Source organism: Colletotrichum fructicola (genome assembly GCF_000319635.2).
Source record: "Colletotrichum fructicola Nara gc5 chromosome Unknown KSG_Nara_v1_contig03, whole genome shotgun sequence".
Classification (NCBI taxonomy): domain Eukaryota; kingdom Fungi; phylum Ascomycota; class Sordariomycetes; order Glomerellales; family Glomerellaceae; genus Colletotrichum; species Colletotrichum fructicola.
The window spans coordinates 3,640,217-3,661,344 of NW_027094053.1; the positions used below are offsets into that span (position 1 = coordinate 3,640,217).

At 53.0% G+C, this 21,128-nt stretch overlaps 8 protein-coding genes across 8 annotated transcripts; 4 read left to right on the forward strand and 4 right to left on the reverse strand.

Moving 5' to 3' along the window:
- Positions 1-861: 861 nt before the first annotated feature.
- On the forward strand, positions 862-1,523 carry CGGC5_v005824 (uncharacterized protein; the record flags this gene model as incomplete). The annotated part of the gene is made up of 5 exons (XM_032022645.2): positions 862-950; positions 1,008-1,070; positions 1,137-1,199; positions 1,262-1,336; positions 1,397-1,523. 5 exons carry the CDS (start codon positions 862-864, stop codon positions 1,521-1,523), a joined length of 417 nt encoding a protein of 138 aa, XP_031880554.2.
- Positions 1,524-2,944: 1,421 nt separating this feature from the next.
- Positions 2,945-7,540, reverse strand: CGGC5_v005825 (Ankyrin repeat domain-containing protein 50; the record flags this gene model as incomplete). The annotated part of the gene is made up of 3 exons (XM_032022640.2): positions 2,945-5,600; positions 5,655-6,498; positions 6,547-7,540. 3 exons carry the CDS (start codon positions 7,538-7,540, stop codon positions 2,945-2,947), a joined length of 4,494 nt encoding a protein of 1,497 aa, XP_031880527.2.
- A 712-nt stretch (positions 7,541-8,252) lies between these two features.
- CGGC5_v005826 (uncharacterized protein) lies at positions 8,253-9,521 on the forward strand (the record flags this gene model as incomplete). Its single annotated transcript, XM_032022641.1, has 1 exon — positions 8,253-9,521. One exon carries the CDS (start codon positions 8,253-8,255, stop codon positions 9,519-9,521), a length of 1,269 nt encoding a protein of 422 aa, XP_031880562.1.
- Positions 9,522-9,544: 23 nt separating this feature from the next.
- CGGC5_v005827 (uncharacterized protein) lies at positions 9,545-10,659 on the reverse strand (the record flags this gene model as incomplete). Its single annotated transcript, XM_032022642.2, has 2 exons — positions 9,545-10,446; positions 10,575-10,659. The coding sequence occupies 2 exons, from the start codon at positions 10,657-10,659 to the stop codon at positions 9,545-9,547; spliced, it is 987 nt and encodes a 328-aa protein (XP_031880502.2).
- A 256-nt stretch (positions 10,660-10,915) lies between these two features.
- lolP1-9 (Cytochrome P450 monooxygenase lolP1) lies at positions 10,916-12,748 on the reverse strand (the record flags this gene model as incomplete). The annotated part of the gene is made up of 6 exons (XM_066151529.1): positions 10,916-11,035; positions 11,101-11,584; positions 11,649-11,774; positions 11,883-12,229; positions 12,298-12,494; positions 12,550-12,748. 6 exons carry the CDS (start codon positions 12,746-12,748, stop codon positions 10,916-10,918), a joined length of 1,473 nt encoding a protein of 490 aa, XP_066008904.1.
- Positions 12,749-13,459: 711 nt separating this feature from the next.
- On the forward strand, positions 13,460-14,470 carry CGGC5_v005829 (uncharacterized protein; the record flags this gene model as incomplete). The annotated part of the gene is made up of 1 exon (XM_032027803.2): positions 13,460-14,470. The coding sequence occupies one exon, from the start codon at positions 13,460-13,462 to the stop codon at positions 14,468-14,470; it is 1,011 nt and encodes a 336-aa protein (XP_031875856.2).
- Positions 14,471-15,351: 881 nt separating this feature from the next.
- On the forward strand, positions 15,352-16,508 carry fdh-5 (S-(hydroxymethyl)glutathione dehydrogenase; the record flags this gene model as incomplete). Its single annotated transcript, XM_032022649.2, has 2 exons — positions 15,352-15,664; positions 15,742-16,508. The coding sequence occupies 2 exons, from the start codon at positions 15,352-15,354 to the stop codon at positions 16,506-16,508; spliced, it is 1,080 nt and encodes a 359-aa protein (XP_031880555.1).
- Positions 16,509-17,051: 543 nt separating this feature from the next.
- On the reverse strand, positions 17,052-18,907 carry CGGC5_v005831 (Acyl-coenzyme A oxidase 2; the record flags this gene model as incomplete). The annotated part of the gene is made up of 4 exons (XM_032022650.2): positions 17,052-17,590; positions 17,639-18,610; positions 18,666-18,725; positions 18,781-18,907. 4 exons carry the CDS (start codon positions 18,905-18,907, stop codon positions 17,052-17,054), a joined length of 1,698 nt encoding a protein of 565 aa, XP_031880556.2.
- Positions 18,908-21,128: the final 2,221 nt, after the last annotated feature.

Genomic DNA, 21,128 nt, shown 5'->3' on the forward strand with positions numbered 1-21,128 from the left:
CCTGACGTCTTCAAACACATCGACTTCCGGCTTTTGTTGTCGCCAAGGTCTAAAACACCTTTTTCTCACACTCGGCATATCCATCCTAAGACCCCTTCAGCGTGCAGCGGGACACATGGCGCATGGCGCAATAAGTGGATCGTTATCATAGGGATAAACAATCTCGTCATCGGTACAGTAGTTGACCCGAGGCTGGTCTTGTGGCTCAATCTGCCATCCGCAGACGATTCTGACTTGAGGGCGAGACGTATTGCAACCCCTGCAGATTGCGGATAATGCTCCACCCTGTCGGACAGTGATGCCTGCAGGGGTGTGGAGATCCAACTTTGGGCTGTTCTAGATCGTCCGACGTCTCGGCCAGCCTGAGTGCAAAGTCTGGAGGCGACGGTACGTAGCTGCAACACGGGTCGATCCACAACTGGATTTTAGCGCGCATTTGCGAGGACTCCCGACCACAGTTTTGGACCAGAGTGCATTGTGGGCGTGACGTCTGAATGAGCTCCAACGCGAGACCCGCTTCATTTTGCGGCCGCAACCAAACACATCATGTCGTTCTGTCTAGCAGTGACTATTAAGGACGTCTCCAATCAGCAGCTGCAACGTATTTCCTGGAAACGTCCCACATCACAGCTGCGCTTCTTTCCGCTTTTGCCTTTGCTCCCCATCACCCTCCCACCACCCTCGCCGCTGCAGATGTATCCAACGCAGTCAGTCGGGCTTCCGCCCAAAGATCTTCTTTTGCGCCAATTGCTTTCACTGAAACGTCAACTGCATGCGGCTCGAAGGGGTGGCCAACAGCAGGCTGCTGTAGCTGCTGTGGGAGATGCGAGGACACAGAGACAGCCTCCGACGGCGCCCCCGATGCAGGGCAGCGGCGGCCCCCAGGGGCGCTCCCCCGACGTTCCCCAGGGGAGCTTCGTCAAACCTCAAGTAACGCAAACTTCCTCCATGTCAGATTTTATATGTAGTCCCCCCACGAATGCTCCACACTTACTGAGTGTCTGTAGGATGAACCCCCGAGACAGTCTCTTGAACACCTCAAACCCGCAGGAGCCCAGTTTCGACCGAGAGTACGTCTATCTCAAAATAGCTGAGCTGCTTGTAGACTACCCGAACATCGTCTAACCGCAGTGCAGTATCTACTTTGACGACGACAAGTCCAGCATGACGCAAGAGCTGCTATCAGCCCTCGTCGATGGGTACGTAGACCTTTCGACCTACAGCTACTAGCTGTGCGTGCTAACATCTTGTGTACTTCGAGCTTAAGTCAAGTGTCTATGAATCAGCAAACTTTGCAGAAGACACTCGACTCAATCCTGCCCGGTCTCGCAGAGAAGTGCGTTTCGTTTTAAATCAACTGTTTCATTGTGGACGCTGATACCTGGCGTATTTTCAGACATAGTGAACTATCCGCCTCAGTGAAAGTTCTCCAGCAGGCAATCGTAGCATATACGGCACTAGCGCCAGAGGTTTTGAACACAAGTGACGGGGATCTGGGGGACATGACCAGCCTTTTCCCGTAGAGGGTCGTCGGAGTGTCAAGTCTGGGAAGTGAAGTAGCGAGCCTTGTGGCTACAGGCCCCATCATGACTGTAGCTATGCAGGGGATGGCTGTTTCTCGGTAGCCTAGTAGCAGGAATTTTGAACTATTTGCAATTTGGTGTTGAGAGAGACAGAACGACCCCGCCTTGCGTCGCGCTCTCTGCGGTCGGCAGTTCTGACTCATCACGTCGTCTGTGCTGGCGCAATGTTCAATTAGAGGGCTGCTCCGCTGCTCGGTCTTTCACTTTGGGACACACGAAGTGGCGCCGCGTATCGTCAACTCATCGAAATATGCCGTGAAGGACGAACATGTCTGGCAGTTTGACATCATCCCAGGCGGAATCCTTCCCCGAAGTCACCTCCAAGATTGCGTGAAACACCTTCCAGGCTTTTACTAACCCAGTCCTCAAGCGGGACGAATAAAGTGCCACATATCGTCAGCGCCTGAAGGATCGCGGAGTTAGTCTGTGAGAATCGCTAGATCCTAACATACGACGTGTACGACAGGGGTTAGTTAACGAGAGATCAATTGTCAGCAGCAGGTCTATGATCCACAAGCTGTTGACTTGACGTTGTTTTATCAGAATACAGCCGCGTCAAACGCTAGGACGCAACACTTCAGCGTTGAAGCACACCATCAATAATCAAGGATATGGACAAGCACGACGAAATCATATGACCAAGTATACAGCTATGTGCAAATTTAGTGTCCTCTTTGCACTTATTGTAGCCTGGGTGCACGAGCCAAGAGTACTTTACAAGACTTTGAGATACAGAAGTAAGCCAAAACTGGCTGCGATATAGCACAAGATGCAGAATGCTAATCTGCTGATGGTAGGTCGACTTAAGTCTCTCTAAGTAGTGGGTATAGTGGGGATTTTTGCGGAGCATTATCACAGTGTGCCTGACGATAAGATACAATCTCTATCTTCTCCAAGACAAGCTCCATTTCTATTCCCAAATATTCGAAAGCTTATTGGCTATATTCGGGCTACCCCGATCTGCCGATGGTCTCTTATTCTACTCTCATTCCGTACATAGGTGTCAACCAAATCTTTTGCGGGCAGGCTGTTGAAGGAATCGTTTCACCGGCGTTAGGCCATAATGCAGTCGGTTTTAAGCGAAGAATGTCGGAAGAAAAAGCAAAACATGCTTTTCCCATACATAGCAATCCCCCACTATCCTGTTATAAGAACTATAGTGTTAAAGATTTAAGTCCTTATTGAAGCACTCAAGGCCTGGGGCATAATATCAACGTTTCCACGCGGAAGGTTTCAGTTCTTGGTTCCGCCATGTGATGAAAAGCAGGGGGAAAAGAGCGTCATTTCGCGCTGCGTATTCGGCATGCGGCCTCCTGCCAATGCAGGCTCAGCAGTGTTTCCACAGTGTTACCGTACTCGCCTTAGTAGCCGCCCTGTGCGTTGACATCTGCTCCTTGGTTGAGAAGAAGCTGTACAATCTCTTGATGGCCTCTATAAGAGGCAGCCTGGAGAGCGTTGCTGTAGTAGCCGCCCTGTGCGTTGACGTCTGCTCCTTGGTTGAGAAGAAGCTGTATAATCTCTTGATGGCCTCCTCCAGAGGCAGCCTGGAGAGCGTTGCCGTAGCGGCCGCCCTGTGCGTTGACGTCTGCTCCTTGGTTGAGAAGAAGCTGTATAATCTCTTGATGGCCTCTTTCAGAGGCAGCGTAGAGAGCGTTGCTGTACTCGCCGCCTTGTGCGTTGACATCTGCTCCTTGGTTGAGAAGAAGCTGTATAATCTCTTGATGGCCTCCTCTAGAGGCAGCCTGGAGAGCGTTGCTGTAGTAGCCGCCCTGTGCGTTGACGTCTGCTCCTTGGTTGAGAAGAAGCTGTACAATCTCTTGATGGCCTCTATAAGAGGCAGCCTGGAGAGCGTTGCTGTAGTAGCCGCCCTGTGCGTTGACGTCTGCTCCTTGGTTGAGAAGAAGCTGTATAATCTCTTGATGGCCTCCTCCAGAGGCAGCCTGGAGAGCGTTGCCGTAGCGGCCGCCCTGTGCGTTGACGTCTGCTCCTTGGTTGAGAAGAAGCTGTATAATCTCTTGATGGCCTCTTTCAGAGGCAGCGTAGAGAGCGTTGCCGTACTCGCCGCCTTGTGCGTTGACATCTGCTCCTTGGTTGAGAAGAAGCTGTATAATCTCTTGATGGCCTCTTTCAGAGGCAGCGTGGAGAGCGTTGCTGTAGTAGCCGCCCTGTGCGTTGACGTCTGCTCCTTGGTTGAGAAGAAGCTGTACAATCTCTTGATGGCCTCCTCCAGAGGCAGCCTGGAGAGCGTTGCCGTACTCACCGCCCTGTGCGTTGACATCTGCTCCTTGGTTGAGAAGAAGCTGTATAATCTCTTGATGGCCTCCTCCAGAGGCAGCCTGGAGAGCGTTGCCGTAGCGGCCGCCCTGTGCGTTGACGTCTGCTCCTTGGTTGAGAAGAAGCTGTATAATCTCTTGATGGCCTCTTTCAGAGGCAGCGTAGAGAGCGTTGCCGTACTCGCCGCCTTGTGCGTTGACATCTGCTCCTTGGTTGAGAAGAAGCTGTATAATCTCTTGATGGCCTCCTCTAGAGGCAGCCTGGAGAGCGTTGCTGTAGTAGCCGCCCTGTGCGTTGACGTCTGCTCCTTGGTTGAGAAGAAGCTGTACAATCTCTTGATGGCCTCCTCCAGAGGCAGCCTGGAGAGCGTTGCCGTACTCACCGCCCTGTGCGTTGACATCTGCTCCTTGGTTGAGAAGAAGCTGTATAATCTCTTGATGGCCTCCTCCAGAGGCAGCCTGGAGAGCGTTGCCGTAGCGGCCGCCCTGTGCGTTGACGTCTGCTCCTTGGTTGAGAAGAAGCTGTATAATCTCTTGATGGCCTCCTCCAGAGGCAGCCTGGAGAGCGTTGCTGTAGCGGCCGTCCTGTGCGTTGACGTCTGCTCCTTGGTTGAGAAGAAGCTGTATAATCTCTTGATGGCCTCTTTCAGAGGCAGCGTAGAGAGCGTTGCCATACTCGCCGCCTTGTGCGTTGACATCTGCTCCTTGGTTGAGAAGAAGCTGTATAATCTCTTGATGGCCTCCTCTAGAGGCAGCCTGGAGAGCGTTGCTGTAGTAGCCGCCCTGTGCGTTGACGTCTGCTCCTTGGTTGAGAAGAAGCTGTACAATCTCTTGATGGCCTCTATAAGAGGCAGCCTGGAGAGCGTTGCTGTAGTAGCCGCCCTGTGCGTTGACGTCTGCTCCTTGGTTGAGAAGAAGCTGTACAATCTCTTGATGGCCTCTATAAGAGGCAGCCTGGAGAGCGTTGCCGTAGCGGCCGCCCTGTGCGTTGACGTCTGCTCCTTGGTCAATCAGACGCCTGAATACTCTTGAGAGTCCACAGACAGAAGCATAATAAAGGTGTTGTGCTCTAGGGTAACCAGGTGTATCCTTCCAAGGAATATCAGGCTGATATAGAAAGCCCCATCGTTTAAAAGAAGTTGCTGTTTGGAAGAAAGTTACTGTATCTTGGACGGTCTCGTTGGAGACTTCTGCGAACCGGGCATGTTCCATTGTAACTTCGGCAGCATATCGTGCCAGAGGGAAGATTGCTCTTATAGCCGGGTAGCTGCAATCAATGCCCCTAATGTAAGTGAAGCAAGTCGTCGCGATTGCGCTACTGGCAATTTCAAGAGTGAACTGGTTCCGGTCTACCAGATATTCCTTGACTGAAAAGTGGGCGAGCTGGACTTCTCTCACAGTTTTCCCATACCTCGTGACTTCGACGATTGATACCAAACTGGGGCAGTAATATAGGATGTCGTCGTCACGAAGAAGCCTGCGTTCGACGTTAAACTCTTGTTGTCCCTTCTGTATCAGTGTGGCAATCACATCCACTGCCTCCGGGATTGTCAGAGGTCGTTTGGCATGGACGAGAAACTGTAGAAGACGAAATGCGTCGTCCTTGAGCTCTGGCGGTATGCTCTGGAGCATGCGCTGATACGTCTCATTGAGGTCCCGAGGTAAATTGCTTAGAGCAGTTCTGATGGCCTGGGGGTGGAGACATTTGGCCAGACTGTCCAGCTGACATGCCGCCCATCGAAACCTAGATTAGTTATTAGAATTCAGCACTCTATCATGATATATCCTGTAAACTCACATTCCTTCAGCGCCGTCTCCAACTCGGCTTCGAATCTGACCCAGAAGATCGTGAGGTATTTCTTTGCCCTTGAAATCAGGCCGCTGATTAAGCTCGTGGTCGACATAGGAGCGTATGTCAGCGTTAACAGCCTTCTTTTTGAGCAGCTTGCAGTTATTTTCGCCAAAAAGCCGAGGAAGCTCGCGTTGAAATTCTGCTTCAGGCCGCCCAGTCACAATCAGCTTGATGCTGCTCGTGTTTGAGCTGCTAGAAAGACCCCCAATCCAGGAAATGAGCTCTCTCCTCGTCGTACATTCGTCTAGAGCGTCTAGGATGACGGCGACCTTTGGGGAACTCTCTAGCATCGACTCAACACAGGCCGAAAGAGCACTGACGTCTGGTTGTCTGCGGCCCTTATCACTAGATGTGAAAAGATTTTCGAATCGTTTTGCGGCCTCTGCACTGGCATGGTAAAGTTGAAACGCTATTGAGCGTAGTAAGTCCTCAAGCTTTTGCTTCCTCGTGTCGTTGAAATCAAAGAAGAACCTTAGTGTAAGGTGTGCGCCTGTTTGCTCGAGATGATCAAGAATTGTCGTACTCAGAACTGTCTTGCCACATCCGGCAAGTCCATAGAGCCACAGGTGTTGACGTTGTCCAGCCTCCCACTCGCGGAACGCAGCGTTTTGCAGCAGCCAACTTCCAGTGCCAGCGTGCCGGCATTCTCGCGCTCTCATGGCGTTCGTGGACGGATCTGCAGGTGATAGCCAGCGATGGAGCTTCTCAACATGCTGATCGTTTCTGGAGGCTATCACAGCGGCCTTCGTTCTAATCACGTCTTGGTGTACACAGCCGAGATCTTCTTGAACTACGAAGAGTTAGATGGCACGAATCAAACTTGAACTGTCATACTAACTCTGGCCCAGTATAGCCCCGATTGGCTTCTCAGCCTCAACTCTGTTGGGCGGAATCTGGCGCAGGAGGTACGTCGCATAAGCAGCCGCCGTCATCGCCGCGAACCCTTGCCAGTTCTTGTTCTTGTGCGAATCAGAGTAGTCGCAGATCCCTCGGATCACCAGACATGGGAAATGGTTCATGAGACCAGCCGCCTCCATCTCGAAGCATAGGACGCCCTTTTCTTTTGCCAGATTATCCCTGATAGTGGCGTTTTTCATCAGTTGGTTCGAACTAGCAATCAATCCGTAGTGGATAGCGGGGTTATCGTCAAGTTCGTCTCGTTCAGTCCGATACACGAGGTGAGTCGGATCATCGCTGCACGCGCTATCGCATTCGTCCACTGAGTTTGGATGAAGGACACTGGATTGATATAGCCTATCGCTGTGCGAAGGGGGCCGCGCATATCTTTTTCGTAGGCGAGGCCACTGTGCTAGTGCCTTTTCGATGTGCGCATTGAGCTGATGCCCCTCCATCTCGTACTGGCCCTTTAGGGCGTTTACAGCTGTTCGAAGCGCCATCGGTGGTTGGTCCAAGAAATCCGTGTGTTCAAAGGAGACGTCCTGGTTTTGGACAAGCTTGCCGAAATCGTACTGGAAGACGCCGCCTTTACCTCTGTCACGACTGCTAACCACAACATCGCCAAGCCGCACATCGTGCTTCGAGCTGGGCGCGCCGCCGCCAATGCCGACCATGAGCCCAATGCGCACGTTGGGGAAGCTGTGCAGCATGCCCTGAGCCACTACCGCTGCTGAAGTTGTACCATACTCCCCGTCAGGCAAGACGGCGACCACCACATTGTGACAGCCGATCCTGCCCAGCGCATAGCTGTTATTGTCGCGACGTGCGACAGAAGGAGTGTCTTCGTGCTTCTCGTCGAGGAAGGCCTTCGCTGCGTTGAACTCGGTGGGAAGGGCGCATATCCAGCCGACTGTGTATTTTGTGGTGTCTGCCATGACTGACGCTTAATCACTGGTGAACAACAAAGCAGTGGCTGTCGATAATATGCGAGCGCGTACTTTAGGGAAGATGTCAAGGCAAGGTCGACGAGGGAGAATGAATAGCAAAATACAAAGTAGGTCAGAAATGTGAGAAGCGGGGGCGGGCTGGCCTTTCATTCCCAGCCTGCGTGAAATCAGGCTCTAGGTGTGTGACATGGTTGTCAGCACCTTCATGCAGCAGAATGCAGCAGGCTGAGCATTCTGCAGATTTGATTCGTCATGTATGCTGGCTGCCTCTCAGCCACAGGTCTTGGGAGTGAGATACCTGGGCATCTGGAGGCCAATTGCTGCGACCGATGGGGTTTCTATTCCACACCATAATCGACTGAGGGAGAGGTGGATCTGATGATGTATGTACCTGAACGACGTCAATCTTCAGGTCCTGCGTTAATGAGAGCTTGGCCGGCCAGGAGTGCGCTAGGCTGTGAATTGCGTCCAACAGCCTGCTGCTGTTTAAAGTGTTATGTCCCCCAGGAGGTGGATTTTCCTCAGGGATTTAAGAACCCGTCTAGAACTTTCTATCACCGCCGTAGACCCACCCAACGAGCCAGACCGAAGCCCATGCAACACTGTCATCTGTCACTTAAAGTGTCTATTTGCCGTCATCGAATGCTTGCCATGTTTCATCTCCTCTTTGCATTGTCCGCCCTAGCCAATGACTGCGACCATGGCCGGAGATGATTGGCTGTATGAAATCAGCGATGATGAAAGTGATCATCGAGACCCAGACATCTCCGACTCCGACGGTGAATTGAACCACGGCACTTCTCAGCGCAGTCAGCTTCCACCCGTCCCCGGAGCGTTACCGTTCTTGGACTACCGCAGATGGGCTCCAGGCCAGTCATACGATGAACAGCCTTCGCGATTGATGCTTTATACGATGCAGTGGAAATTAACCCTAAACAATAGAAAGGCCGTGGAACAAACCGAACAAAACCTTGTCGTAGCCCCGAGCGACTTTTGGAAAGAAGTACTCGCATCTAAGATCGCCGAGATTGTTGCCTCAAAAAAGAAATCCTACGAGACCAGTGCGACGACAATAGTCATGTCGGTTCCCAACGACCGGTCCGAAGACAAGATCACAAAGCATTTTCTAGGGCAACAGATTGATTGGACAGTCATTGAGAGACAGCTGCAAGGATGGAGCCAGCTTCTCCGCGCCGGCAAAAGACTGAAGGTCTACGTGCAGCTGGACTATGTGGAGAGTGCCTCCACGGGCCGGCCCGCTGGACGGGGCGCCACGGCGATTGGCCTTGCGGAACGAACCGCACGGATGGATGCTGAGCGGGACGCTGCTGGCGAGGTTGATCCATGGAGGCGGGTCTACCAGCTCATGAGATGTCCAGGAGCCCCATGCGACAATGGGCAATGGTGCTGGCAGGATCGCGCCCGAAAAATGCACCACAAACTCCTGGATCATCACATGAGGGAACTTGTGAGATGGGTACAGCAAGGCCACAAGCTAGAGACCCATGACGATGTTCCCGAGGAGATCCGGGCGCAGTTGTATGCCCAGGAACAACAGGGTCGCAAGCGCAAGCGACAGGCTTCAGGGTCGGACCCGACTAGTCATGTCCCCGTGATCATCCACAACCACATCTCAGACTACTCGACATCTTCGAACAGGGCCTCACCAGATCATGGAAGCTCCCCACCCCCGCGTCTGTCACCTCTCTGCGTACCTGGGCTGAGGGATGATGCCGTTGAGGCGTACTGCGAGTGGCACCGTTCTAAAGTAAGAAGCGAAACCCAAAAACAACATTTCGAGCTGGCGTACAGCCTGACAATAGCGAGGGGTCTGGATCTCGAGCTTGTTCATGAAGACAATGATGCTCAGTTTTACATCGAGCAGGGTGTGCTGGAAGGCGTGGCCCGCCGATGGGTGCGGGATATCCAGGTGTATATAGACCAAGAACAGGTCGTCTTAGTGGCGTAAAAATCGAATTTGTCTGTTTTGCCTCAGTCTAATGATTCGTCAATCGAAATCGAACAATTGCGGAAGTGACCCCTAGCACTCTTCTTTCGCTGGCCGACAACCATAACACATTCCTCCAGAAACGATTGGAAATCCGCGATAATAAAGCCTTGGTGTTCGTTCCACACCTGCCGGATGAAGTTCTTCAACTCGCCAAAGAAATGCTCAATGGGAATGATGTCAGGTGAATAGGGGGCCGAGTAAAGCAGTACTACTCCTGCTGCCGTGCACATCTCCCGTATACGATCCGAGTGATGGAAGGATGCGTTGTCCATGATCAAAACAGACCGTGGCTCGGGCCAAAGACCGCAGTAATGCAAGAGTGTCTCGATGAAACTCTCGAACACCTTGGCGTCCGTCGATCCCTCGAAAACCCGGAAGTGTATCACCCCATCCTGAGTATAGGCCGGCAGGATCTGGTACCTCCGACCGCGGTGAAATCGCTTGATTTGGCGTGGTCGCTTCCCTCGAGGAGCCCAGCCCCGACGCCGTATACCGATGCTCTTATCCACCCCGGATTCGTCAATAAAAACCAACTGCTCGGATCGGTACTGTGAGATTTGGTGCATAAATTCGTCTCGCAGGTCTAGGTTACGCTCTTGAGCGATATTCTGTGTGGCTTTCTGGGACCATTTGTCCTGCCTCAAGGTCCTACTAATGCTGAAGCGGGACACGTCGGCATCGTAGTGTTTGCGGAGGAATGCAGCCATCTTGTCTAGGGTCAGACACGGGTCAACAGCGAGTTGGCCGCGCAGAGCGCTTAGCATGGGAGGCGTGATCGACTTGGGGCGGCCGGGAGTATTTGTCGGAGTCTCTGCAGCCCCAAAGATGCGCAGTTTCGAGCGGATTCGGCGTACCGTTCGTGGATTACATCCGACCAGATTGGCTATGCTGTCATCAGTGGCAGTCGTTTCGCCCAGCAACTTACTGTAAATCATGTTTCGAAGAAGATCATGCGTGGAACGAGCAAGAAAAGGCCCCATGATCGCAAAGCCCGTTGCTGACTCTGCTGACCTTCGCTGGAGTTGCTGATGGAGGGTTTGGGAGATCCGTTTTGGACATTGTGGTCACGACTCAACTGAGAGACCACGGTGTTCATCCGTTCCTGGTGTAAGCCATTTCTGGAGTAATCAACTCGGTTCCCTGTCAGTACCATGTATGGCACTGATGAAATACACACTGTCAATTTTGCGTCCGTGCGCCCAAAGAAACAAGAGTGTGTATTTCAACAGGACATCTTTTTCGCACTAAGCTGTACTGATCAACACTGTACAGACTTGGATTTATACCATCGCCCCATGTGATCTCCACAGACCGATAATAAGCCGCGCAGCAACTCTCCAGACGTGTCCAGATTATGTTTGCTTTCTGTTGTTTGCCTTGATCCAGAACTCAGACTGCACGAAGATTCCGTAGTTATATGACTTCCACGGCCTCGTCGGGTCGCACAAAACCAAGTCGTACCTCCGCAGCAGCTACTTCTAGCGTCAGTTGATCATCTTCGCAAGAGCCACACGCCGGATACACTAGAGCGACCTACCTCGACGAACACCTTCTGCAGTTCCATCATCGCCACATTCTTCCCCAGACATTTCCATTTCCCGTGCCCAAACACAATCTCAAGCGTCCCTTCCATCAGCTGCAACTTCTCCGCATTCACCTTCAGCCATCGGTCTGGTCGGAACTGATCTGCATCCTGGCCCCAGACTTCAGCTCGGCGGGAAATCCCCCACGCCCCGTAGCCGACACGAGTTCCTTCTGGCAGGTGCACGCCCTTGAAGGTGTCACCGCCTCTAGGGACTTCTTTCGACATCTGTCCGACAACCGGCGGGAAAATGCGCAAGCCTTCCTTGATGACGGCCTGTAGATACGTCATCTCCCGCGCCTCCGATTCCTTAATCACAGGCCCTTCCGGCCGGGCGCGTTCGATCTCCGCACGAAGTGTGGAGAGCACTGGCGGGTTAGTGATAAGGTAGAGCAGCGTAGCCCGGATCGCAGTGGCCGTCGTGTCCGATCCAGCAAGTCTGTTGGGGCAGGGTCAGTAGAGGCCTTGACGTGTGATACTAGAGAAAGCTTGACGAGCCGCACATCTGCATGAGAATCTCTGAGGACGCTTCTTCCTGTGTGAGGCCTTGCGCCACGAAAGAGTCAAGCATATCCTTTTGCAACGTCCTATTCGGTCCGAACCTTTCGGCGGCGATCTCCTTCGCCATTCTGTTAACGTCTGTTAGCGAGGCGCTCCCGTGAACGTCAATACAAACCATGTGTGCGAGCGCAGTCCGAAATCAGTATCCGGGCATGCATGGGTTAAGCAAGACGCACCGAATTAACTTGCCAAGGCCGGTGGCATCGTTCTCTGAAGGCAACAGCCGCCGGAGGCCAGGCCATGAGAGCACAGTGAGCAAGGAGGGAATAACGGCCGCGACGACGATACTTGGCATTTTTCGCTCGGTCGTGTGAATGTACTCGTGAACATCGGAGTTGGAAGCTAGATCGCCAAACGGTTTGCCGAATGCAATGTCAGAGATGACGTCGAGGGTGAAGTATTGCGCCTTCAACCCGAAATCGAACGGCTTGTCCTTGGAGACATATCTATCAATCAAGTCCATGAGGCGGAGGACGTTCTCGTCTATCTTGGCCTCAAGATTGACAACCGCTTTGCCGGAGTACTTTGTCATGATTGCCATTAGTCTTTGAGAACGTATTGCACGGTATAGCGGAAGAAGACGCGACTCACCCCCGCCGCCATCTGGGATCGAAGCTTGCCGTGTGCTGCATCGTCTCTGCTGGAGAGCACGTTGTCGTGCCAGGGGTCCAGCCTCATAGCGTCGTACCAGTCTGAACGCGTGTACTTCGACCGCACGCCGAGCATGTGCTTCATGAAATCCGGGTCGCTCGTGATTACATCTCTTGGACCGACACGGACGAGAGATCCTGCGCAAGCGGTCAGCGACATTTTGTGAGCGGATGGACAGGTCGTCACGCCTACCATACTTCTGGCTTGCCTCATAGAGTTTGAGGTGCATGTTACCGCTGCACGCCGCCCGTAGAAGCCACAATGGAGAGAAGCCAGCGAGCGGAGGGCCGGGTATGTGTCGTAGTCGTATGTACTGTCGAGTGATGAGTGCCGCGGCGTACAATAGGAGACCCCACATCAAAACGACTGGATGAACCTCGGCATGCCACATGACGAAAATGAATCGGTTGCGCCGGCTGCTTGTTGCTGACGATGAACGAAGGAAATAGAACTACTGGGCTATTGGACGATGTGAGTAGAGATGGCTGTTTAGATTGGCGGCATTGGCCCCTCGTGAATCTCAAGGATGCGTGCTTCACGGGCATAGGGGTCGTCAAATACTGGGCGAAGCTGCCGTGCTATGTAGTGTGTGCTTGCAGCCATTACCAAAGCCGGGGTCAGTCTTGGCTCTAAATGGGTTCCAACGTCGCCGAATCTGGCTGTCAAAACGTGAGCATGCTGCACACTTCGTGGACCAATTTAGACCCCCCGGCGCTGAGCTAAGGCGTCCAATAGTGTCTCAACATGCAACACCGCTTATTGCTGTCCCAGCCAGCCGTCATCTTCGATTCTCGTTGGCTTTTGTATAAATATGTAGAGCCACCTTAGAAGCGACAACGTCTCCTCGCTAGCCAGCCGACTCCTTTCCGAGCCGTGGCCGCTGTAAATTGTAATTATGGGTTGCAGTCCCTCAAGGCCGTCAGAAAGCCCCCAAACAGATGTAGACCAAGACCCATCCACCCATTATCCGCTTCCCATTATTCATCCGCCTCGATACTCGCACAATGATCACAGTGAAGCGTGCCGCGTGCTGCGACCTTGGCATGCTCAAGGTGGAAAGTCTCGCGGCTTCACTTTTGTTGTCCATGTTATCAATAACAACATGCTCGATAGAGTGCAAAGACACGCTCAGGCCAGGCTACTGAGTCATATGCAACAGCTGGCGACCATCCATGGGCTTCGAGTACTGGTCAAATGTCTGGATTATTTGTCTGCCGCCTCCGACGATGCGGACGCAGAAGAAGAGAAAAAGCTCTATCTCAACATGCTAGCAGCCAGATCCAAAGCCGAAATCATCCATCTATGGGACAGTAGGCCGGCGGCAGGCGTTCATCAATACATCGAAGAACCGAGAACCGCCGAGCACCGGATAAGCTCCGTCATCGACAGTGTGCGATGGCACCGGGATTTGGGCGACGCAGACGTCCACAACCAAGTCGAGCCAGAGATTGTTGCCGCTCTCGCTGCGTTCGCCAAAGTCTGGAACTTGGACGAGTTCGTGGAAACGCATGAAAGAATCACAAGCGAGCCCCCGAATTTGAATGCGGCCGGCGTGTCAAAGTTGCAGGCCCAGTTTATTCTACAAGCCCAAGTTGCTGAGACAAGCCTGACCAGCGACAACGGTGCGACGCCGACCATCTCCATCAGTTTTGTGCCGGACGGCATCCCCAACGTTACGCTCATCAACATCAAGAAGCACTGGAGAGCATTGTTTGTGCCGCTGGCAAGGCGCGTAAAGGAATCCGAAAAGTCCCTCCGCCAGGACCTGTTTACCATGCAGCTTATATCTCTCGGGTCCGCCCATGGCAAAGGCGGACAGCAGTGGAAAGAGCTAGACGACCTCGGGCAAGCCGGCATGGACGTCATCAGCCATCTCCACCTGGACGCGGATCAGATCTTGCTTCGCGGCCCGGGCCCGCTGCTCGGTCAAAAGATGATGCTGGGATCCGTGGCTCCGGCCATTGACAAGAACAGGGCTAAACGAGAGTCCGAGGCGGGTTTGTACGGCTCAGGAGACTCTCAGGTGACCGTTAGGGACATGAACGCATGCGTTTGCCAGAACCGAAGGCTCGCTCCTGGCGCAGAATATGCCCCACTAAGCCCAGAAAGATAGAATGAAGCGGCCGTCGATGCGTGGGCTATGTCATCTAGCTCGTGCCGACGTTGTGTTTTCATGTTGATAGATCGATATACAGGGGGCGAGAGGTCGTGCCAGAGTACATGGCGGTCTTTTGCTTGCGCAATCCTGAACGATGATTATCAGTGCTGCCGGCTAGGGGTCTCATTGTTTGCCAGCAAAGTCAGCGGATGCCTGCTGCATTCGCGCGGTAGATTGCGCGCTATACGCGCTGTGACGTGACGGGGGCATGTTGGAGGTGCGCGCCTTGAGGTTGGTTTATTCTGGCGCCAGGCCTGAAGCTGATCATCCTATCGCTGTTCACAATATCCCTGACTGACCATGTCTATGCACGTCGAGGTCAAATTTGACTCTTTCAATGTGGGGCGTTTCCATCCCTGCAAAGCATGATGTAGTTCCCAGGTTTCGCCGTAACGTTGTGTCCACCTAGTGAATCTAGAACTTGCCCTGAGCCACATTGGCCTCTGTCTCCACCATACGACGAAGATCAGGAGGGGCATTCTTGGCGTGACCACTAGCCGCTTGCGATTCACTTTCGCCGCTTCGATGATGGGCCCTGGTCAGTCTGGATCGCTCCCCAGAGTGGCAAAGCAACAAACAGGACGGTCGCCGATGAAGAATGGAATGCAGATGATCACTCTCAGTTGCCTATATACTTATTGCCTTCAAATGCCATCTATTCCCGCCGTGCAAGACAGAACATCCAAACTATCACGCAGCACACACGAAACACGTCATCACCCGATCCAAGCTAGCCCAAGCGCCAACAGCCCCCGACCGAAGCAAGCATGTCTCTTGATGCTTCCTTGCTGAACGCGACCATGCGGGCCGTCGTTTATCATGGCTCTCCTTTCGAAATGACTGTGCAAGATATAGCCAGGCCAAGCATCCTCAATGAGACCGATGTTGTTGTGCGGGTGACGACTTCGGCCGTGTGCGGATCCGACTTACACATCTATCGCGGCTACATGGGCGGCGCGGTGCCATTGACAATGGGCCACGAGGCCGTCGGTTATATATCGGAGATTGGCGACGCTGTGTCTTCCCTCTCCGTTGGTGACTACGTGATCATCCCGGACACTATATCCGCGGATCACCTGGAGATGGAGCCAACGGCCAAAGAATACTTCGGCTTCGGAAACAGTGAGATGGGCCTTGGCGGGCTTCAAGGTGAGTGTAGTCCGGCCGAGCATCCATCTCGGCACGCGCATGCTCAGAATCCAGCGTGCTGATTTAAAGATGCGCAGCTGAATTCGCGCGCGTTCCTTTTGCCGAAACGAACCTGATCCCCATCCCGTTGACTCACGAGACCACCAACTCGACAATCGAGCACGACTACCTTACCGTGTCGGACATCTTCGCTACGGGCTGGGCCGGCATCGACTATACAGGCTTCCAGGCTGGCGATTCTGTCGCCGTCTTCGGAGCGGGTCCTGTCGGGCTGCTTTCTGCTTACTCGGCCATCTTGCGTGGGGCTTCTGACGTTTACGTCGTTGATCACGTCGAGGAGCGACTCGAGCTTGCGGCTTCCATAGGAGCCATCCCAATCAACTTCGCAAAGCGGGATCCCGTCGCCCAAATCCTGGCTCGTGAGCCACGCGGGGTGATGCGTACCGTAGACTGCGTCGGCATGGAGGCGCTAAACTCCAGCCTTGAGATGGACGAGAGCGTCGTCGTGCGCCAAATGATCGAGGTGGCCCACTTCGGAGGAGGCATTGGCCAGCTGGGAGTGTACAAGTCGCAGGACAGCTCTCCAGGGGCACCGTACGGCAGTGTTATGTCGCCCACGATCCCCTTCGATGTTTCGACCTTTTTCAGCAAAGGCTTGACTTTTCGAACGGGAGCGGTGGACCCGAAGGATTACGCTCCCCACCTGATCGACCTCATTGATAGCGGCAAAGCTCATCCTAGCTTTGTGATCAGCGCGGTTATTGGTATTGAGGATGTGCCAGAGTACTACGACCGCTTCAATGGGAAGAAGGAGACGAAGGTAGCCATCTACTTCCCAGAGTAGGGCGAATTAGTTACGTCAGGGTTTTACTATGTGCGTAGGGAGAACTACAACGATCTGCACAATACATGCGAATTTCCTCCAAGACTCAGAGCCTAGGTTGGGAAAAGAAGTTGTTGGGTGATAGCACAATGTAAAAAGCTAGTTGTTTGTGACGAACGTCCATGAGGTATTGATTTTGTCTCAACCTAGTCCTAGGGCAGATGAAGGATGCTCTCCAGCAACTTGTGGTAACTGGGAGAGAAAAGGCAGTGTTGTGACACATTCTTGTGAGAAATATGACGGAACTCGGTGGGCCGGCTAGATTCAATCTTAAGATCAAATGGCACCCGTTGAAGGTATGTCTTATTTGGATTGAAGGTTACAGATGGTTGCTGCTGACGATTTCACGGCTGGACCGCTGCCAAATCAACAACACCAAGAGAAGCCTCAAGGATCATTGCGCCTTGTTAGCTCACATTTTTGACCAGCGGATCTGCTACGTTACACATGAAGTGTATTCGACCGGAGGATATAGCGGGAAACCAGGTTGATCTCGTTCCTAACTTAAAGCCTTGACCTTGGATTCCGTCCTTCTACGACGTCGTCCTGACTAGCCCTAAACACCGGCAGTCCTTGAATGAAATCTTCCATGGCCGTCTCCCTGACTAACGGGGCTGTGATGTACGCTCCCGCCTTGGCTCTCTTCATCAAAGAGGGCAGCAGAGGCAACGTATTGCGGTATGCCTCATCTTCGCTATTCTGCAACGCGCAGCGGGTCCCAAGACCGTTTTCGACAAACCAGCTGGGGTCTTCCTGGATACAAGACTTTTCGAAGAGATCAAGCACCTCGGGCGGAATGTTGCCCTGCGCTTTGGCGGCCTCGTAAGCCATTCTTTGCCCGGTTGCCTCCACGATCGTTCTGCATCGGGGGAGAACGCTGTCGTTGTAGGACGCACCCCTCAAGCTGCCCGATGAGCCAGAAGCGAGGGCCACCTCGCCCGTGACTTCTCCGAGCAATCCGGTCTCATACAGCGCAAGGAGTGCTGTCGGGTTGGCCGCCTGTGGGAGAAGATATCTCTTCAGGAGGAGTTCGGAAGCAAGACCTAGGAAACGTCAGGACATGATCAAATTGTGGTCCAAGGCGAACTTACGGATGCTGATAACAAGGGTATCGCCCTCAGCCACAGAGTTTCCCTGGAACGTCGATGCCAGTTCGCTTATCTGGTTATGCGCGTACAGGCCCTGCCATCCGCATCGCTCTGCCAGCTCGGAGAGAAGACGAGACGACCGAACGACGAGGACTTTGAAGGCGGTGGCGATGCCTCTGCGTACGTCTACGTTGTGTCTTTGGTCCATAAACTCGCCGACACTCCACTTGGCGTAGGCATGCAACACTTCACCGTGCACCAATGCTTTCAGGATCGGTCGCTGTTGTGTGCTGAACTGCATGATGGGTAGTCTTTTCACGTCTCCGACCAGACGACGCTGGCTGTACATAGCGGCAATGCAGCCAGCAACCCTGATAGCAGACACGCCCATTATGGAGAGGGAAAGTGTGCCGACGGAGACCCTCCAGATCTGAGCGAGGAAGTCTTCTCGTTCGTCGCTGGCTCGCGTTGCCGATCCAAGAAGGGCCTCAGGCGGGAGGTGCACATTTCGGAAGCTCGTGATGGAATGGTCCAGCGGCTTTGTCCCAGGCCGAATGGGAAGCACACGCGACTCAATGCCGTCGCACATGCCTCCGGCGTCGTTGAGCCGCACGACAAAAGGCTTCACCCCTCGGTCATCTCCACCCACGACGAGCCGAGCGAAAACGACAGCGACGCGGGCCATGCCGGCCAACGGCGACGTAGGAGGCATCGCCTTGGCAGCGCCCGTGGTCGGTGTATTGAGTGTGAAGGACCCGTCGGCCTCCATCGTCGCAGTCGTTTCCAGATTCCGGGCGTCGAGGCCATGGCCCAACTCCGTCAACATGAACTCCCCACAAGCCTTGAAGGTTAGCAGTTCGTCGAGAGTGGCTTCGAGGTCTGGTCGCTCGCGCGAGAACCTTGCAATCGTGCCGACACATAAGTTGAGGTGGATCGTTGCGATGATGAAGGCCGTCATGTCCCGGGATGAAATAGCTAACAGGTAACACATCAGACTGGTGAACCCCATGTTTTAGTAAGAGCGACATACGATCGAAGTGGAAGTTCCAGAATCGTGGAGATAGCTCGGCAATGTCGTTGAGCGTGAGGCCTAGATTGTGTTCAGCACGCGTTCTTTCTTCGACAGGCGCATCTATACTCCGAACCTCGACTTAAGCATAATGCCCTCGCCCTCTCGTAGTGTAGCGAGATAGCGGGTAAGGATGGCTCGTAGCGACTTTCCCGCCTGACATCCCAGATTCCATCGAGGAAAAGCGACGTGTCGAAGTCCATAGCAAAATAGACTAGAAGGCGTGCGTTGAAGGAGAAAGTCGGTGTGGACTGCCACCAGAGAAGGGTGTGAAGAGGAGCGTTAAAGAAACAGTTTCTGATGCAAACACGATGGGTTTATGGTTTGGGGTGTTGGTGCTGTGGTCATAACAAAACGTTTGGTGTCATAAGAAAAAAAAAGAAATACAGCTTCGTCTTATGTACCAGGGCCAGACTTAACTCATTTCTCCACACGCAAAATCACTTAGAGGCCGTAGTCGTTGCAGAGCTATTAGTAGCTCTCGCCTTAGGTGTAGCTGGAGATGCAGACGCAGGCGTAAAATCTGGAGGCATCAGATCTGGCCCTGTTCAGCGTCATTAGTTCCTAGCACATCATTCCACGGTCGCCGTATATGTGCACTCCAGAAAGGCCATAAATTCATACCGTTTTACAACTGTATACATACAGCACATAGCATGTGATGCAAGCGTCTTCTCACTTTCGTCTTTGTCCTTTTTCCACAGCCGCCGTCTCTCTTCGCTAACGTGGCCCGCGACCCGAATCATGAATACTGCGAGATCCATCGAAAACTGCCAAAAGCTTCGCCAGTTAGCGGCGGATCTTTGGAGAGCCACTACAGAGTACACGCTTCGAGGCACGATGAATCCTGATCAAGAGGCCGCCTTGAAGTTAGAGGTCTCAGGGATAGCTAGAAAGATACAGCAAATGATGCTGCCTGCAGACGGAAATAACGGAGATGATGGCCCTGCTTCCACTAAGGCCTCTCTGTCATCAGTTCAGTCCTGGAATTCCTGATGCAGCACGCCTTTGGTTCTATAGTTCAGCTATGTCAAGCGGTTCGTTCACGATTTACTAGTAAGCATGTTTCTTATGCGCTGCAGCAAGCGTTTTGCTTACGTTAATAGCATTCAACATAGTTTGTATGCTAGAAGACTTGGAAAGAACTACCTCACGCTGTTTACGAGGTGACTCGGCGCGGTTGGGCGTGGGGCAGGTTTTCCGCTAAGCGAGTTATCTCGGTAATGCTTCCAGCTCGTTGACGGGATATCAGCAGCTGCAAGACAGAACTCGGCCCCAGGCCTGAGGGCCAGCCCATAGCTAGATTAGTCAAGCCATTGCACGCAATGGCCAATTCATCTGGCAATAGTCAATTCAATGGTCAAATACATACGTTCCTCTATCATATCTTAAGCCCAGTTACATACTGTATGCCTACGTGGGCAGCTTCTCTGTGGTCTGACTGTCTTCAGCCTACTTGCAAACAACATGGGGGATGGGGGGAGGAAAGAATCCCCTAATTTGCCGGTGCGGAACATGATTGTGGAGGCCTGCTCTTGCCGAGCGGTAATTAGCGCTAGATGTGGCTGTACCTAAGACTAGCAGGGATCTTCATGTGCGCTCTAGGTACACTGTTAGGAGCTAGTTTCGTCTCCTTTATGCTCAACTAACCACTCTTGGATTCATTCTCGTTCCAACAACACAGGCCCAGACCTCTAGCTATTTTGTGGCCTTATCGTCTACGCAGTCTTCTAGACCCCGTCTAGGCCCGCTCATGAAGAGCTAATTGAGGGTGTTTGATCGTTCGAAATCCACAAGTTTGATGTAGTGTATTACGTCTCGCCCCACCACAGCACTGGGTGCAACCATGCAGGTAGCTAAAATGTTTGTTGTCTGCAGGGTAGAGTGGAAGATGGTGATGTCATTGGACAATGAGTGACCTTGCCCACCCAGCCGGCAGAAGGACGGGACGGACGGCAAGGACGAAAAATGTATAAGTAGGCCTGCTTGGTACCGCCGAAGTTGGAGAATATCTTCCTCGTCGGGCTGGGCTTCCAGTCCCGCCCCATCACTGAGTGCTAGTCGATACAGTCTTGACGTTGCCGTACAGTGATGCCGTTGGGTCTTTTCCTAACGAGGCTATTCTGGTTCGCGTTTTGATCCGTTGGATTTCTATCCATCGAGGCCAGGCTGGTTGTGCGTTTTCATTTCTGATCCGTTGGGTCTTTTCCTAATGAGGCTGGTCTGGTTCGCTTTTTGATCCGTTGGATTTGCATCCATCGAGGCCAGGCTGGTTGCGTGTTTTGTTTTTTGATCCGTTGGGCCTTTCCCTAACGAGGCTATTCTGGTTCGCGTTTTATCCGTTGGATTTCCATCCATCGACGCCAGGTTGGTTGTGCGTTCTGTTTCTTTTAATCCGGTAGGGTTTACCCTACGTAGCTAGAG